The 17,624-nt window shown below is 46.6% G+C and overlaps 1 protein-coding gene across 3 annotated transcripts in view; it reads right to left on the bottom strand.

Moving 5' to 3' along the window:
* IL1R2 (interleukin 1 receptor type 2) overlaps positions 1-17,624 on the bottom strand; it is a 36,965-nt gene that overhangs the window by 5,903 nt on the left and 13,438 nt on the right. Inside the window, exons 1-7 of one of the 3 annotated variants that reach the window (XM_024744046.1) lie at positions 17,365-17,484; positions 15,807-15,934; positions 15,033-15,291; positions 9,144-9,324; positions 5,657-5,828; positions 3,478-3,540; positions 1,245-1,380 (exon numbers count right to left, since the gene is read on the bottom strand). In XM_024744046.1, the coding sequence (XP_024599814.1) occupies positions 1,245-1,380; positions 3,478-3,540; positions 5,657-5,828; positions 9,144-9,324; positions 15,033-15,291; positions 15,807-15,934; positions 17,365-17,402 (977 nt within the window). In that variant the 5' untranslated portion in view covers positions 17,403-17,484. Of the gene's footprint in view, positions 1-1,244; positions 1,381-3,477; positions 3,541-5,656; positions 5,829-9,143; positions 9,325-15,032; positions 15,292-15,806; positions 15,935-17,364; positions 17,485-17,624 lie in introns of those variants that run through there. The other 2 variants (XM_024744043.1, XM_024744045.1) reach the window with 2 other exon arrangements.

Below are 17,624 nucleotides of genomic sequence, written 5' to 3'. Positions count from 1 at the left end.
TATGAGTAAGCTGACATGCAGCATGTGGGTTCTGCCCAAGCTTTTCACAATGAGGATTTGCAAGCAAACAGTTGCACTAACCACACATAATTTCTATCCACTAAATTGCATCCAGAAAGACCTTTTTTTTTTTAAACATCTTTATTGGGGTATAATTGCTTTACAATGGTGTGTTAGTTTCTGCTTTATAACAAAGTGAATCAGTTATACATATACATATGTTCCCATATGTCTTCCCTCTTGCGTCTCCCTCCCTCCCACTCTCCCCATCCCACCCTTCCAGGCTGTCCCAAAGCCCCGAGCTAATGTCCCTGTGCCTTGCGGCTGCTTTCCCCTTAGCTATCTACCTTACTACGTTTGTTAATGTGTATATGTCCATGCCTCTCTCTCGCCCTGTCACAGCTCACCCTTCCCCCTCCCCATATCCTCAAGTCCGTTCTCCAGTAGGTCTGCGCCTCTATTCCTGTCTTATCCCTAGGTTCTTCATGACATTTTTTTTCCCTTAAATTCCATATATATGTGTTAGCATACGGTATTTGTCTTTTTCTTTCTGACTTACTTCACTCTGTATGACAGACTCTAGGTCAGAAAGACCTTTTTTGATAGGCCTTTCCAAAAAGACAAAAAGACAAAAATTGGGGGCCAGCAGAAGTTCAGGCAACTTCAGAGTACTGAAACTGTGATTTTAAAAACACTTTATAATTTGGAACATTGAAGGGTCTGCCTCCTCACATGAAAATGGTTTCCATTTACAAGGCCTGATTGTTCTACTTTCAGAGTGAGAAACTATTTCCTGGAGATGAAGGCTTATGAGGACAGAATCCTCGCTTTCTTTCAGAGTAACCTTCCTTAGAGACTGGAAGGAAGCAGAGGCGGCTCTCGGATCCCGTGGCTAAGTTTCAGAGTCGTTTTAAGGGCTGTGAATGTTTGACTCTGCAATGCTCAAGGAACAAAGATCTAATTAAACAGCTAGAAGAGGCAACACCAATGTCAAGTAGTAGGCTGCAGCTCATAGATTTAGAGAGAAGGCTTGATTCTCAAGAACAGTTGGTGATACTTAGCAAAACCCAATGTTTAAGATTCTAAAAATCCAACGGAGTAGAATAAAAAAATATATATTTGTAATGTGGTGTGTGTGTCATATTGATGGGTTGGCTAGGACGTTGTCTCTACAAGGAAGTGGAGTCTACAGGGGGTTCACAACAGCTCTGCCCAGGGGATGAGGAAGATCTTCCCCCACTTACTGGCGCTGCCCCTCGGTCACGCGGCCCCCCTTGTAGGCATCCTCTACGTGTGTGTTGTTGGCAGTCCACCACAGCAAGGTGGTCGCCTGTATGCCAGCTCCCAGAAACACCTTACACGGGATTGTCAGTCTTGACCCTGTGACGGCAAGACGCAGCGCATCAAATGTCAGAACCCAGCCAGGGGACGGGGTCACATCAGCAGATCTGAGCGGTGGATCTTCCCCCCTTTTCTCAGACACCCTCACCAATTCTTTTCTTAGAAGGAGACTTAGTTCCCTCAAGCGATTCCATTCACCTAGCGCATCAGTATTTACCAAGGGTCTCCAGCTCTTTGCACGGGTCCTCAGGGCAGATGGAAACCCACAGGCAGATGGCTCCCCCAAGGCCACCCGGCTCCTACGGCGCATTCTGAATCCCAGAGCTGCCGTTTCCCACAGTTTATTCTTCTTGCCTCCAGAACTCCAGATCCAGGATCCAGAGGGTTCTGTCTCTTTGCCCACTGCTGGTCTCTGCTCTCCTGTTTCCGCTAGGAGCTCTCCATCCCTGGTCGTGTTCATTTAGGATTAATCCTTTCAAAAGCCACCGTGTTTCACACGAATGGTGCCTTCTACAGTTGTGCGATACGATGGTCCTTGGTCCCCTGCCTCAATCACTAAGTTGGGTTTTTTTTCAGTCACCAAAGCGGAGGAGGGGGAATAAATTCCTCGTGGGTAATGTGCCTCCCTGGGGTGTGTGCTTTAATGCACCTGGCCACTTCAGGCTCAGAAAGCCCACCTTTCTTCCTCCTTCACATCCCTTATGACCTTAAAGATTTCTCAGCCAAAAACAGCCCACTCGTTCTGGCCTCATATGACTCTGCCAGACACATCAGTGCATATGCAAAGCAACGGGGCTGGAGACTCAGCTCCACTGGCCTGGGGAGCACAGAGGAGCAGGGGCGCTGGGGCGCTAGTCAGCGCTAACCCGGGTCCCCACTTCCCCAAGCTTCCAGGAGGCCCTTCTGAGAGCCAAGGCAGCTGTTGGGAGCTGCAACTCAGGTGTCAGGCAGCAATCCCGGCGTCTGTGCAAAAGCCCTCCTTCTCCATGACCACCAATTAAAGTTAAAAATGTAAGCCCAAACACCAGACAAAAGAGGGAGGGAGGGAGGGAGGTAGATAACAGATCGATAATAGATGATAGATGGATAGATGGGTGGTTAGATAGATAATAGATAGATGATAGATAGATAGATGATATGTAGATAGACAGGACTCTGCAGCCAGGGTTTAATAAATGAGCATAAGACCTACAAAACCACTATATAAAAACAGACATACAGAAAAGGTACAGGCCTCACAGACACACAGGCCTGCGTCTGAACCCCAGCCAGACCCGACTATGGCTTTTTGACAGATACTGAGCCAGTGACCCCCTGCGCAGATTTTCCTTCTGGAAATTCGGAGAAATAAGACCTCCCCACAGGGTTGATGTTGGCATTGAATGGCATCTTTTTGTGTGTGTGATACGCGGGCCTCTCACTGCCAGGGCCTCTCCGGTTGCGGAGCACAGGCTCCGGACGCGCAGGCTCAGCGGCCATGGCTCACGGGCCCAGCCACTCCGCGGCATGTGGGATCTTCCCGGACCGGGGCACGAACCCGTGTCCCCTGCATCGGCAGGCGGACTCTCAACCACTGCGCCACCAGGGAAGCCCTGAATGGCATCTTATCAGACTCAGCTGTGCTCAATAAGAAAGTGCGTACTGGCCAGGATGGTGAAAAATGGTGAAAACCTCTGTCATGCATTTTCATTAACTCCCTTGACCCGCGGACCAGCTATTTTGGCGATAAGAAACTGTCTCTGGGGGAACCAGCAGGGGCAGAGTCGGAGTCTTGGGGAAATGCTGAGCGTCGGCCAAGTATTGGTAAAGTGAATTATTTTAAATACACTACAGGTGCTGACTTTCTGGGGCATCATGCCTTAATCCTTTCATGCAGTTAACAACAGCTACTAGAACGTTCTGATTTTTGCACTGAGATTTTTGTAGGCAGGGTTTTCAAGAAGCAAAGTGTACGTGTTTTCAGATAATGCCATTACTGACGGTACTTGGTAAAGGGAAATGTTCCCTCTCATTTGCTATTATCCCGCTGGGGTAGGGGGAACTGCAAACCCCATGGCAGGCACAGTCGGTGACACAGGGGTCCTGGGGCCCCAGCTTTGGGACTGCAGCCATCCAGGTGGGTTACACGGTCCTTACCCAGCGAAGCTGAGATGGTCTGGTGGGGGGAGATGATCACGGGAATCGTCTCCTCTTCTCTTTCTGAGAAAGATATGAGGAAAAGAGATTCAGTTAGGAAAGCCTTCATTGCAAGCTGAGGGTCAGGGTCTATTGTTTAGCTAATTAACTAAATTATCCTTTACAGTAGGGCCAGCCATTGTGAGACTTGGCTTTTGACTGGCAAAGGAAACCGGCTCTCCACGAAATTGAGCCTCTTTGGCCAATGCCTTTCCCAGAAGAGAGATGACTGGAAGAAGCCACAGTTAAACACACATTCCACGAACAGATGTTCTCTGCTCTGTGGTAACAATTAACCGTTCCGCTCCCCGGCTTCCTGAATGAATCCTTAAAAGGAACGTTCACCGTGTCCACAGGATAGGTCTTCCTCCAGAGGCTCCTTGCCCCAAAGTATCTCTCCCCACTCCCTCGCTACCATCCCACGCGCCTGCCACAGAACCCTGGAGTCGCTTCCAAAGAAATAAAAAATAAAAGGCACAGGGGCCCCAGAACCACCTGTTCGTGATGCTAACCCCATACTGAGTGATGAACTGAGTAACCCAGCTTGGTCACCAGGGCTTTTTAGTTGAGGTGATTGACCCTTTCGGGGGTGGGGCGGGAATTGGAACCCAGCTCCCTGAGACGCAGGTCGCCCAGCAGCTGGAAGAAACTGGGCATCTGAACTGCAGCAGAAAGGACAGTTGATGGGGGTGGACAGAGAGCTCTGCTCCATCCCTACCTCTTCCACTAAAGAGCATTTGAAACCCTAACAGGAATAAGCATTATGCAGCATCCCAGGAGAGCCCGCGGAGCAGCCGCTTCTCCACCAAGACCGGGAGCTTTTCCCTCCCCTCACGGTCACAGGGCTGCTGCACGGAGGCTGCGAGCAGAGAGGGGAGAAGAACGCCCCAAGGACGAGACGTTAACGCATCCGTGGGTCCCAATTCCGGGCTACATCAGCAACACCGACACGGGGGTGGTGGCAGTGTTAAACACAGACTGCTAATCGCTTCTGATTCAGTAGGTCTGGGATGGGGCCTGAGATTTTCCAGGTCTGATGAGTACCCAGGTGATGCCACTGCCGCTGGCCGAGGACCACCCTTGGAGAACGGCTGAGACACAGTGTGGTCCGGACACAGGATTATATGTAGGTTGGCGCCCCCTAGTGTTCCTGTTCAGTATCACATGAACAGGATAATTCCGGGCCCTTTCAAAGTCACGGGATTCTCAGGGGTCCCCGCTGTGCGGGAGCAAGGGGTTGATGTGAATGAATCTTCACAAGACGTTAAAAGAAAATAATCTAGAGCTTTCCATTCATGGGAGACACGATTTTCCCTGTAGTAAAACTGAATCTCTGGATTCTCTGGGAGAAAAAAGTCTTTCCCCGCACAGACCAATTATGTAACCTTAATACAGTTCCAATGCCCTCTGAAACGTCCTTAAAAGACTCCAGGTGTGTAGTTACTCAGTGTATAAAACAAAGAAAAGCACCACAGTTTCCAGGGCAGGGGCTAGAACTGCATCACTTGTGTGCCCTTTGCACCAAGCTTGATGTCCCACACGTAGAAGGCATGGAGGAAACAGTGGATAAACTTGACATGCTAATCAGTTCTGTTCACAACATTATTTTCAGGTAGAACTCATTTAAACCAATGAGCTCCCTCACTATTTAAAATCCTGGTTTCAAGGGTAACTAGACCTGCTTGGGAAAGACCAGAAAAGGGCAATGTTCACCACATATGCCAACGCATAGCCTTCTCACTGAAAAATCCAATAAAATCCTAGTATCCTAGAATTATACACAAAGTTACGGCAACCGTGTCCTGATAGCTGGCCCTGGAGGTGCGGGCCTTCCAAGGGGACCTTGCAAAGAGACCTTCCAAGAGAACCACTGTTTGGCTCCCTCTAGTGGTACATGTTTTAGCCTCAGACTCGGAAGCCTGTCAACTACCCAGGGATTCACCATTCCTCGTAAAAACACCCTGCTTCCTCTCTTTCCAAGTGTCCTACACATCTTAGAAGCCTGATGCTTAGAGAGTTGCCATATCTGTTTTCCTTTCACACCAAAGACACTCAAAGAATTCTACAGGAACCCTAATTTTTTCCTTGCATGCTTGCTGCTGAACCAGGGTGCAGAGGTACCTTGATGGCAAGTACTCACTCTTAACACGGAGTTTGATATTCCTGGTGATGTTGTATTGCCTGCCTCTGTGGGCAAACGTCATGGCACACTGATAATAGCCCGCGTCCTCCAGAGACACATTGTTTACCAGTAAGCGAGTTCCCCTCACACTTAGAAACTTCTCGTTGTCTTGATCCAAAGGGACAGAATCCTTAAGAGAAAATGTTTTTCAAAGTTACGCTATATCTTAATTGACATCTCAAAAACTATGAACAGCATTGGTATCATCCGTCACTGTTGAATCTGCAATCCAAGAAGCGCTCTGATATTTACTTTGCAAATATTGTCCTTTGGGACATGCTTTTAACTGTATTTTTAGGAGGGGGAGTTTGTTAGCATATAACACGGGATGGCTGGGTTTGTTTAACCAGAACGTTTAAAGTGCATTTGCTTTGGCACAATGGGAAAAAAAGAAACTATCTTCTTTGACAAAGTAGGCGATTAAAATATAAATATATTTATGGCATAACAGCTGCCTATAGAAGCATCCAGAAAGGAGTGCTGTGGGAAACATCCAGAAAAGAGTGCTTGGGAAACATCCAGAAAGGGGTGTTATGACGTAGTCATGGCAACTTGGAGAACAAGGCTCAGAAGAGTTGATATTGCAGTAATCACTTTAAACATCATCTCAATTTTAGGAGTCAGTAGAGACAGAGAAAAATTTGTAAGACAAAAATAAATGTGGGGCTTCCCTGGTGGCACAGTGGTTAGGAATCCGCCTGCCAGTGCATGGGGCACAGGTTTGAGTCCTGGTCTGGGAAGATCCCACATGCCGTGGAGCAACTAAGCCCGTGCGCCACAACTACTGAGCCTGTGCTCTAGAGCCCATGAGCCACAACTACTGAGCCCACGTGCCACAACTACTGAAGCCCACGTGCCTAGAGCCCATGCTCCGCAACAATGAGAAGCCCACACACCGCAACGAAGAGTAGCCCCTGCTCGCCGCAACTAGAGAAAGCCTGAGCACAGCAACAAAGAACCAATGTAGCCAAAAACAAATAAATTTATTTTAAAAAATAATAATAAAAAAATAAATGTGAGACATGAGGCCACACTTCCTGTATGGACAAAAGGTACTGTGCATTCTACAGAGCAGACCCTCAAGAGGGAAGTCTCCAGTAACAGAGAACACACCCTCATGAGCACAAAATGTTCTCAGGAACATCTCTTTCAAAACCATGATGATTGCGAGGCTTCCCTAATGGTGCAGTGATTGCGAGTCCACCTGCCAATGCAGGGCACACAGGTTTGATCCCTGGTCTGGGAAGATCCCACATGCCACGGAGCAGCTGGGCCTGTGTGCCACAACTACTGAGGCCCACGCACCTAGCTCCCATGCTCCGCAACAAGAGAAGCCACCACAATGAGAAGCCCGCGCACTGCAATGAAGAGTAGCCCCTGCTCGCCGCAACTAGAGAAAGCCCGTGCACAGCAATGAGGACCCAACACAGCCAAAAAATGAATAAATTAATTAATTTTTTAAAAAAGAAATGCCTTTAAAAAAAATGATGATTGCAATAGTAATATATAATAACCTTGAGTCATTTCAGAGACCTTTTCTAAATGAGAAGCCAGGCATAACTGGAATAGTTTGTCAACCACATAGCTCATGAAGTCTAACTGTACAGTGTATTTAATTAAAGAAAGAGATTTCATTGTTCCCAACATGAGTGATCAAATATGAAAAAAGCCAAACAGGGCCCAGTAGCACAATTATCCCAGGGCCTACGAGCCCCCAGGTCTCCCCCGTGTGGCAGGGATGTGTGGGTTCTGGCCTGCGGGGTCAGAGGTTTGGCTTCACCCTCTACCAGCTGCATGTCAGCACATTCCTTACATTTCCGGTCTCTGTTTCCTAATCTGTAAAATGGAGATATTAACAACCCCTACTGCACTGGGTTCGTGTCAGGGAGTTTAGAACAGACTTGTACACAGAACGTGCTCAGCAACGATTAGCATTCTTAGGACGGGAACAAATATTATTATTAAGCGTCACCATGATACCCTTGTCCACCCGAATTTATTGAGGACCATTTACAAATCAAGCACTGCGCGAGGTGCTTCCCACACTGTGCTCCATTTGATCTCAAAACAATCTCAGGCAGTGGGAGTGACGAACTGCCGTCTTGCAGAGGGAACAGGTTTAAGAGGTAAAATAACTGACCAAGGCTATACAAAAGGTTAGTGAAGAAGCAGGGTTTCCAATCCAGACTGCTCAACCCCAGAACCTGTGCTCTTTCCTCTACGGTAAAACCCCTCACTTGACCTTTTTATGCTCTTACAAAACCAAGAGCTCCATAACTGGGCAGGTGAACTCCTAGGAGCTGGCTGTTCACTTTCTCCGAAAATCATTTAAAAGTTCCAAATATTAAATTGACATCCTAGAGATATCTTGTAGTTAGAATACCAGTCAACTGGTCAACCTATTTTTTGATTAAAGGGTTAGTTTCTATCCATTTTTAAACAAATAACTGTACTTTTCAGTATCAATCTATGTTGTATATCAGGAATCGGCAACTTTTTCTGTAAAGGGCCAGAGAGTAAATATTTTAGACCTACGGTCCACGTGGCCTCTGTTCAACTATTCAACTCTGCCGTTGCTCCACGAAAACACAGAAATAAATGAGCGTGTCCCAGCAAAACATTACTTATAGACACTGAGGTTTGAGTTTTATATCATTTTCACAGGTCATGAAATATTATTCTTTTTATTTAACCATTTAAACAAGTGAAAACTAAGCTGGTGGACATACGAAAATGGGCGGCAGCTCAATTTTTGGCCCTGGCTGTCATTTGCCCACACCTGGTCTAAACAAGGGAGCCAATGATAGTAGATATTTATTCAACCAGTCAGGACACGAAATGGTGCTTATATTTACTCCTTTAACTCAAAGGTTGATTTTTATGTGCTTTCAAAAAACTCTATCAGGGCTTCCCTGGTGGCGCAGTGGTTGAGAGTCTGCCTGCTGATGCAGGGGGCGCGGGTTCGTGTCCCGGTCCGGGAAGATCCCACGTGCCACGGAGCGGCTGGGCCCGTGAGCCATGGCCGCTGGGCCTGCGTGTCCGGAGCCTGTGCTCCGCAACGGGAGAGGCCACAACAGTGAGAGGCCCGCGTACCGCAAAAACAAAAACAAACAAACAAAATAACTCTATCAATATGTGTATCAAGTTGTTAAATAGTTCTTTCTAAAAATTTCTATAGACAAACAACAGAGTGAAAAGCTCTTTTCTTCAGTTGTTATTTATTCTGCATTCATTTCCACTCTGTCTTTGCGAATCACCCTCTGAGGACACTTACCTAAGCCCTATCAAGACTAATAGAGCATATTAATCATGGCCCTTTTTAAAATCACTGGTTTAAAAAACCAGAAATATAAAAGTGAATATATAGTCTTCAAATGAATATTTTATATCTTTCCTATGGCTCATCAAACACCTTTTCATTAAACGGCAATTCTTAAAGATGTACCTTGTACCATCGAATCTTCACGTCAGTTTTGTTCCCGATGAATTCACTCAGATCAGGACAAACTAATAACCCAGAGGCTGACAAGGTTATAATTTGCGGGTAGAAGATGAGAGGCAGGGAAGCTTCTGTCTTCTCAAAAACCCTGAGCTCAACGGACATTTCGTCACAGTAAGAGGCATTTCTGATTTAAAAGGGAGAAAAAGGAATAATAAATGGCAAGGCAAAATGAAAATAAAACTGAATGAGATTAAGAATAATTCCCCAATCTCATTTAATTCTGCATTCTGTATTTTCCTCATTTGTATTGCAATACTTTTGTCCCTTGTCCTTTTGAATCTTTGGAGCACACAAAAAAAGAATCATAATTGTCATATAAAAATGGTGATATATTCTGCATGTTTCCAAAAAGGACCCTCCACAAGCCTGATTTCAAGACCATTGAGGGCCAGTAAAGAACCCTCAAGTCCTCTTCAAAGGGGCCTAAACCCTTCCAGGTTCCGGGGGAGGTTCTTGATCACAGCCCCAGTATGCTCCAAATTCCTGGTCCAGGCAACCTTATCTAGATGGAGATATTGTTTCCTAAGAGCCACTGTTTCCATATAAAGAAAATCCTCTTTACTTCTCTTGGAAATCATTTATCAACTGAAGTCAAATTTCAGAAAACTGCTGAGCTCTTTGTATAAGATCTAGAAATGATTTCTGCAATACTGCACAGGGGAAATTAACTTGGTAAATTTGTTTGTTTGGTTTTTATTTTTTTTTTTTGGCGGCTCTAACTATAATCGCAGTATCATCATTCAGTCAAGACCCTAGAACTGGGGAAAGGACAGAGGCAAAACCTTGACAGAAATACAATGTGGAGGGAAGGGCAGAGGATATTAATTCAAACGATTTTTTTAAGTAGAAAAACATAAAGATATAATTAGCTCAGCTAAGCTGCTGGTGATCTACCTAAGAAACACTGGACATCAACACAGACAATGAGCATGTGTGTTTTATGGGGTTGGGAGGGAGGGGTACAGCAAAATGTAAAAAAATTCTATACCCAAAGAAGGAGCAAAATGTGAAAATTATATGTGAAGGTAGTAAGTGATAAATGCTGACTACCCGAAAGCAAAAAGAAATTAATTCAAATTTCTACTTCATATCTGGTTGAAGAAAGGAAAAAGATGAAAAACATTTTATGCATGAAGAAATGCAGACAGCTATCACCTTGAAGAATGCATAATCTCACTGCAAATCGAAGAAATGCTAATGAGGGCAAGTCTGAAGAACAGAGCACACCTGAAAATAGCCCTCCCAGCAGCTCCTGGGGAGGAGAGCATGCCAGGCTTTGTGCTCTGCAATACATCATTTCATTTATTCTCCAACCCTGTGACACTACTGTATCACTTTTAGATGAGGAAAAGTAGGTATGCAGAAAGTAAGTAAATTCCTAAGGCTACAGAGCCTCTAAGAGGTCAAACCAAGGTTAGAAGCCAGTAGAGCTGTGGGAAAACCTGTAAATCAGGGCATTACATCCAGACACCAAGCTTACGAGACATATTGAGAGTTACAAACCCGTTCGCATTACTGATCTGGTCATCCCCCTTGGGCAACAGACCCCCCCGTGGAAATAACTCAAAAGAAAGATGGGTGGGGAAATCATCTGATAGATCACCACTCATATTCCCCATGTAGTGTGGCAGCCCCACAGCAAAGAGGTGGTTGTCATTTGTGCCATCCACCAGATATGTCCTGTCCCCCATCCAGAGCAGACGGTGGGGTTACAGGTCCTGGCATTGAGACTTGGGGGGCTGCGTAGCCCAGCAGCATCACCTTGCCCGCCCTGATGGACAGAACAGCTATGTGGGCTCTAGGTCACAAAATTATAAACAGAACAGGAGCAGGGCCATTTTATGCCCTGTGACTGTAAATGCCAAAGGGCATCATGGCAGCTGCTGGTGATTCTTGCTCTATTAGACCCCGATCCCGAAGCTGGAAGAGAGCTTTAGAGGTCAGCCAGGGGAACTCTCCCACGAGCTACAAAAGATTAACCCACATCGGGTTTCCCTGGCCTCTCAATCTCTGATCTCTTTTTTTCTACAAGAATACAAAACAAAATAAGGTATTAAGCACACATTTTTAAATCACGTATAAAAACAAACTTTAAGGCAAATATGACTCAGCTCACATCTCCCTAATTTTTGCATGTTATCGCTTCAGTAGTAAACAAGTCTTGCATTTGGGGAAAGAAAGGCCACGTCCATGTGCATATTGACACCTACAATGGTGCTCCCCATACTCTATGCCTCATACGCTGTGATTTCACAGAACCCTCCCAACAAACCTCTTTACAAAAAGGAGAAAACTGAGGCCCATAAATATCAAAGAGTAAGACCAAGGTCCTACCAGGGAGCAAATGAGGGCTAAGATTCACATTCATATCATTCTGACTCCAAATTCCATCCTATTTCTACCACGCTATTAAGTTTTCCTCATAGTGTTCCTTAGAAAAACGTTAGAATTTTTGACACTAAAAAGAAAGAAAAATTATGCATTTATAGCTATTGTAAAATCAGATATCCAGGGATTTCCCTGGTGGCGCAGTGGTTAAAAGTCCCCCTGCCAATGCAGGGGACACAGGTTCAAGCCCTGGTCTGGGAAGATCCTACGTGTTGTGGAGCAACTAAGCCCATGTGCCACAACTACGGAGCCTGCGCTCTAGAGCTCACGAGCCGCAACTACTGAGCCCACGTGCCACAACTACTGAAGCCCGTGCGCCTAGAGCCCGTGCTCCGCAACAAGAGAAGCCACTGCAATGAGAAGCCCACGCACCACAACGAAGAGTAGCCCCTGCTCACCGCAACTAGGCAAAGCCTGCACAGCAACAAAGGCCCAACACAGCCAAAACTAAAAATAAATATATTGATTAATGGTTTTAATAATAAAAAGTGGAAAATACAGATGAAATCAAATTTAATAAAATTTTTTTTTTTAAAAATCAGATATCCACATTTCTCTGATATTACACACACACACACACACACACACACACACACACACACACACACACACCATCTAGGACTGGGGTTGATATTGTCTGAAATTCTCCCATTCACCAGTAATTTCTTTGTGCTGAGAATGTCACTTTCTTTGGCTGTCTTTCTAAATGTAAATACTCATGGGCACAGTTTCTCCTTAAGTCAAATGAATTTATGAAATCTGGAGAGACTCTGAAGCTGGCTGGTGAGGATGATTAGAGCCTTGGGGTGGAAGAGAGGCAGCAGCTGAAGAAACAAGGCCAAGAAGAGTATTTCCCAGTCACACCAATGGTCTGCCCTAATCTTTTCAGAAGAATTAATTCGGGCTTCCCTGGTGGCGCAGTGGTTGAGATTCCGCCTGCCGATGCAGGGGACACGGGTTCGTGCCCCAGTCCGGGAAGATCCCACATGCCGCAGAGCGGCTGGGCCCATGAGGCATGGCCACTGAGCCTGTGCGTCCGGAGCCTGTGCTCCTCAACGGGAGAGGCCACAGCAGTGAGAGGCCCGCGTACCACACACACACAAAAAAAACAGAACTAACTCAGGAAATGTTTAAGGCTGCCAACACTAGGCCTACAACTTTCTCCTTCAAGAAGCAGCAAGGTATGCCTAGACCATTCAATGGGGAAAGGACAGTCTTTTCAATAAAAGGTCTTAGGAAAACTGGTTAGCCACATGCAAAAGAATGAAGTTGGCCCATGAACTTACCCATATACAAAATTTAACTCAAAATGGATCAAAGACCAAAACATAAGAGCCAAAACTATAAAAATGTTTAGAAGAAAACACAGAGGGAAAGCTTCATGGCATTAGACATGATTTCTTGGCTATGACATGAAAAGCGCAGGCAACCAAAGAAAAATTAGATAAATTGAACTTCATCAAAATTTAAAACTTTTTTCCATCAAAGGACATTATCAGCAGAGTGAAAAGGCAGCCCATGGAATGCAAGAAAATATTTGCACGTCCAGAATACATAAGGAATTCCTACAACTCAAAAACAAATAAACAAGCAACTTGATTTTAAAGTGGGCAAACGACTTGAATACACATTTCTCCAAAGAAGATACACAGATGGCCAGTAAAGCACATGGAAAGATGCTCAAGGTCACTAATCATTAGGGAAATGCAAATCAAAATCACAGTGATACTACCAAATGTAAACTAGCTAGCTAGTGGGAAGCAGCCGCATAGCACAGGGAGATCAGCTTGGTGCTTTGTGACCACCTAGAGGGAGGGGATGTGGGGATATATGTATACATATAGCTGATTCACTTTGTTAGACAGCAGAAGCTAACACAACATTGTAAAGCAATTATACTCCAATAAAGATGTTAAAAAAAAATCACGGTGATATACCACTTCACCCCCATCAGAATGGCTATTAAAGAACAGAAAATAATAAGTGTTGGTAAGGATGTTGAGAAATTGGAACCCTTGTACCTTGCTGGAGGGAATGTAAAATGGTCTGGCCACTGTGGAAAACAATATAAGTTCCTCAAACTTAAATATAGAATTACCATACGATCCACCAATTCCATTTCTGGGTATATACTCAAAAGAACTGAAATCGGGGACTCAAATTGAAATCGGGGACTCAACTGTATGTACAGTTGACCCTTGAACAACACAGGTTTGAACTGTGTGGGTCCACTTGCACACACATGTTTTTCAATAGCAAATACTACAGTATCACACAACCCATGTTGGGTGGATCCACGGACACAAAACTGAGGGTCCTGAGGAGCCGTGGATACTGAAGGCTGTGACTGTAAGTTATACACAGACTGTTGACTTTAGGGGTTGGGGCCCCTCACCCCCGTGTTGTTCAAGGGTCAACTGTACATATAACGGAATATTATTCAGCCTTAAAAAGGAAGGACATTTTGACACCTGCTACAACACGGATGAACCTTGAAGACATTGTACTGAGTGAAATAAGCCAGTTACAAAAGGACAAATACTGTGGTACTTGGAATATGAGGTACTTGGAATAGTCAAATTCATCGAGACAGAATAAAGGTAGAATGGGGGTTGCCAGGACCTGATGGGGAGGGGAAATTGAAGAGTTGTTCAGTGGGGACAGAGTTTCAGCTTGGGAAGATGAAAAGAGTTCTGGAGCTGGATGGTGGTGATGGTCACACAAACCATGTGGATGTACTTAACACAACTGAACGGTACACTTAAAAAGGGTTAAAATGGTAAATTTTATGTTATGCTTATGTTATCACAATTAAAGGGAAAAAAAAAGCAACAGGGCAATGAGGAAGGGGACTACGCCCCAGGTCAGGAGCTGTGGGTTCCAGCCTCACCTCCACACCCACCACCTGGGAGAACTTTGTAAGCGAGCTTGGTTCCCCCAGGTGTGCAATAACCAGTTGGATTAACTTCTTCCTAAAGTCTCACCTGGGTCTCCAGTTCTACTCAGTGTTCTACATCTATTTCTTGGGTCCTTGTGGATTCAGCAGTGAACAAAACAAACCAAGTCCCTGTCCTCTGGAGTTTACGTTCTAACAGGGTAGACAAAGCTTAAGTACATAAAACACATATGTGTGTGACAGATGAGGGAACATCAGCACAGGGTAAGGGGAGAGTGACAGGAGTCCTGCTTTAGATAAAGTGGCCAGGACGTCCTCTCCATAGGGGTGACACCTGAGCAGAGACTTCAAGTGAAGGGAGAGAGGGCGTCATGAGGACATCTGTGGACAGGCTCTCAGGTAGGAGGTATTTCAATGACAGTGAAGCAGATGTAAGGTGGGTTCCCACCTGTGCGTTGGGTTTTGAAATCCAGGTTGTCACGGAAACGCCACGCAAGCATCCATTCCGCAAGGGCCCCCCTTCCCACCCTCATCCCAGAGGGGCTGACCTGACAGTGCAGACGTAGGTGCCAGAGTCCCCCCGCGAGGCTGGCACAATCCACAGGCCGCCGTCCTGGACCCACACCCGCAGCTCTTCCTCCCCTGGGACCATCGTGGTGGAGTTGTCTCGACGCCATGTCACACTGACGTGGGTGGTAGCAGAGTCCCAGTATGGCACCTGGGGGCACCTCATGGCCACAGGCTCCCCTTCTACCTTGAACCTGGTTTTGGGATGCCTGCCATGAAACTGGCAGCTTCCTGCAGCCACTGAATGACAAAGAACCCACAGTCAGGCTTTGGGTCCATCCGAGGAACCACATGACCCGGACAACGTGGGGGCCCCATGAACCCCTCCTCTCACAGAGATCTCAAAACCCCCAAATAACAAGGTTAGGGCTACTATCAAGTCCCATTGACATCTTGTGGGAAAAGTTAAGTCAGGTTCACATGATGACAAAAAAAAGTTTGGCCTTATTGACTTGCTGATGCCTTATCATTCAAAGTCGATCTTGATTGAGCTCAGCTTGGCTGCAGCAGGTCGTACGGTTAAAATCCAAAGGCACCTTTTGTCAAGGGCAAAAGCAGGGTCTCTTCGGTTTGCTCCTTTGGCAGGAATGACTGACGCCCAGGGCAAGCTCGCGTACCAGACAAGACGGGCAAGAGGAAGACTCTGTCACCTACCAACACCTTGCTTTTTGAGGACAACAGAACCTCCCTAGAGAAGCAACTCCTTTCCCCAGAGAAGCTGCAGGCACGTCCCCTCCAGCTGAGTCACTTCTTACCCATGTGTTCCTCAGGCCGGATGGTGAAGACAGAGACACACAGCATCCACATGGACCAGGTGAACATCACTCCCGGGAACTTCTGGAGGACACAGGAAGTGGAGACCGCAGGCCCAGCGCCCCACAGCCTAGAGGAGGACACAGAGGAGGGGTCACCAAGAACCACTGACACCCGAACAGAGAACCCCTTGAGGATGGTCCCTGGGATGGGCTCTGGAGGTTTCCCCTGGTGACCAAAACCCTTTTGCCCGGATTTTTTAACAAGAAAACTCAAAATTTTGAATTTATTCCTCTACAGCAACTTTCACTGGAATAGGGGTCTGTCTCTTACATGTTTCTCTCTCCTGAAGCGTGCCTTAGCACTCCCTACCCCTTGGCCTGATAGGCTCTTTCGTCACCTAAGGCCACTGCTAGGGTCTGGGCTCAGGCAACACCCCTGGTGAGGTCTTCCCTGACCTTCCCGTAAAGTTGCACCACCTTCTGCCCCAGTGCTCTATTTCCTTTCCCGCTCTGTTGCTGTCTATGGCGTTTATCATTAACCATGTCTCTTCTCTCCAGCATGTAAGCTCCACGTGCTCAGGACCCTACTTTATTTTATTCACCGCTGTTTCCCTAACTCCTATTCGTTGAGTGAAGGGATGAGTGAATGAATCACCAGAAGTGGAAAGTTCCTTATATTTTACTGGTCAGAGAACTCTTCCTAGAGTCTTTATGGATTAACTTATTTTACATACAATTCTGACATGCGCTGAGGGATTCAGCAGACCCTCTGATCTAGAGCATCCCCGAGGAAAAAGCAAAATGAGGGCCAAAAAGTGAATAATTTATACAAGCTCACGAAGCATTCCTCCCTACCAACCTCCCCAAGGCTGGAGTATCAGATGCCTCTGCATCTCCCCGTGGTCCCTCTCATGCTTCATCGCAGTCGCCTGTTGCATCGCTAGCTGCTGCCACGACAATGCAGCTAACAAGCCAGCCCCGAACTGAATGCCACACGATACCAGCCGTTTGTTGTTGCTCACAGGTCTGTGTGTCAGATGGAGCTTGGCTGACCTAGATTACGCTGGGTTAGTCTCGGCTCCAAACTGCAGGTGGGACCCAAGTCAGCGCCATGGATGTCTCACCCTCCTTGGACCAGTGACTTCCTGGGAGCTGATCTTCTCATGTGATGGCAAAACTCAAACGATGTGGGCGAAAGCACTCGAGGCCGTGCTCGCTCAGAACTAGCTCACTCTTTCTGGCCCACATTCCACTGGCCAAAGCAAGACATGTGGCCAAACTGCCATCTGTGGGACCAGGAAATACCCCCACCTGTAGCGGGAGGAGCTGCAATTTCACCAGGAGGGGAATGAAGTGGGAGCAATCAGGCCATCCAGCACACCTGTGACTTGTCTGGCTCCCACGGGTGGGGACGACCTTGAGGACAGAGGCTGGGTCTTATTCACAGCCTTTGTGGACAACACAGTGCCCAGTTCCAGAAGTTACCAGGGAATGTGTACGACTGAAAGTCTACCAGGGACTTGGGAGTGATGAGTGAATCCAGAAAAAACATCCTTACCTGTACCTCCTCCCCATATCCTTGAAGGAGTCTGACATTTTCCCTGTTCCTGGCACAGATGCAGTTCTGAATGTCTCCTAGTAAAACCAGATGGCTCTTAACTGGCCAGGGCAGGGTTGGCAGACAGAGGAAGTAACCCTTGCACTCTAGAAACACCCCTCCCCATCAATGGGGAACCATCAGAAGGCAGGGGCTCAGAGCTGTGTCCTGGACCCCCGCCCACAAGTCTCACCTGGACCCCCAGCCCCGCTTGGGCTTCC

The sequence above is a fragment of the Neophocaena asiaeorientalis genome, unplaced genomic scaffold, assembly GCF_003031525.2.
Source record: "Neophocaena asiaeorientalis asiaeorientalis breed wild unplaced genomic scaffold, Neophocaena_asiaeorientalis_V1.1 scaffold114, whole genome shotgun sequence".
Lineage (NCBI taxonomy): Eukaryota > Metazoa > Chordata > Mammalia > Artiodactyla > Phocoenidae > Neophocaena > Neophocaena asiaeorientalis.
This window is presented reverse-complemented; position numbering and strand designations above follow the sequence as displayed.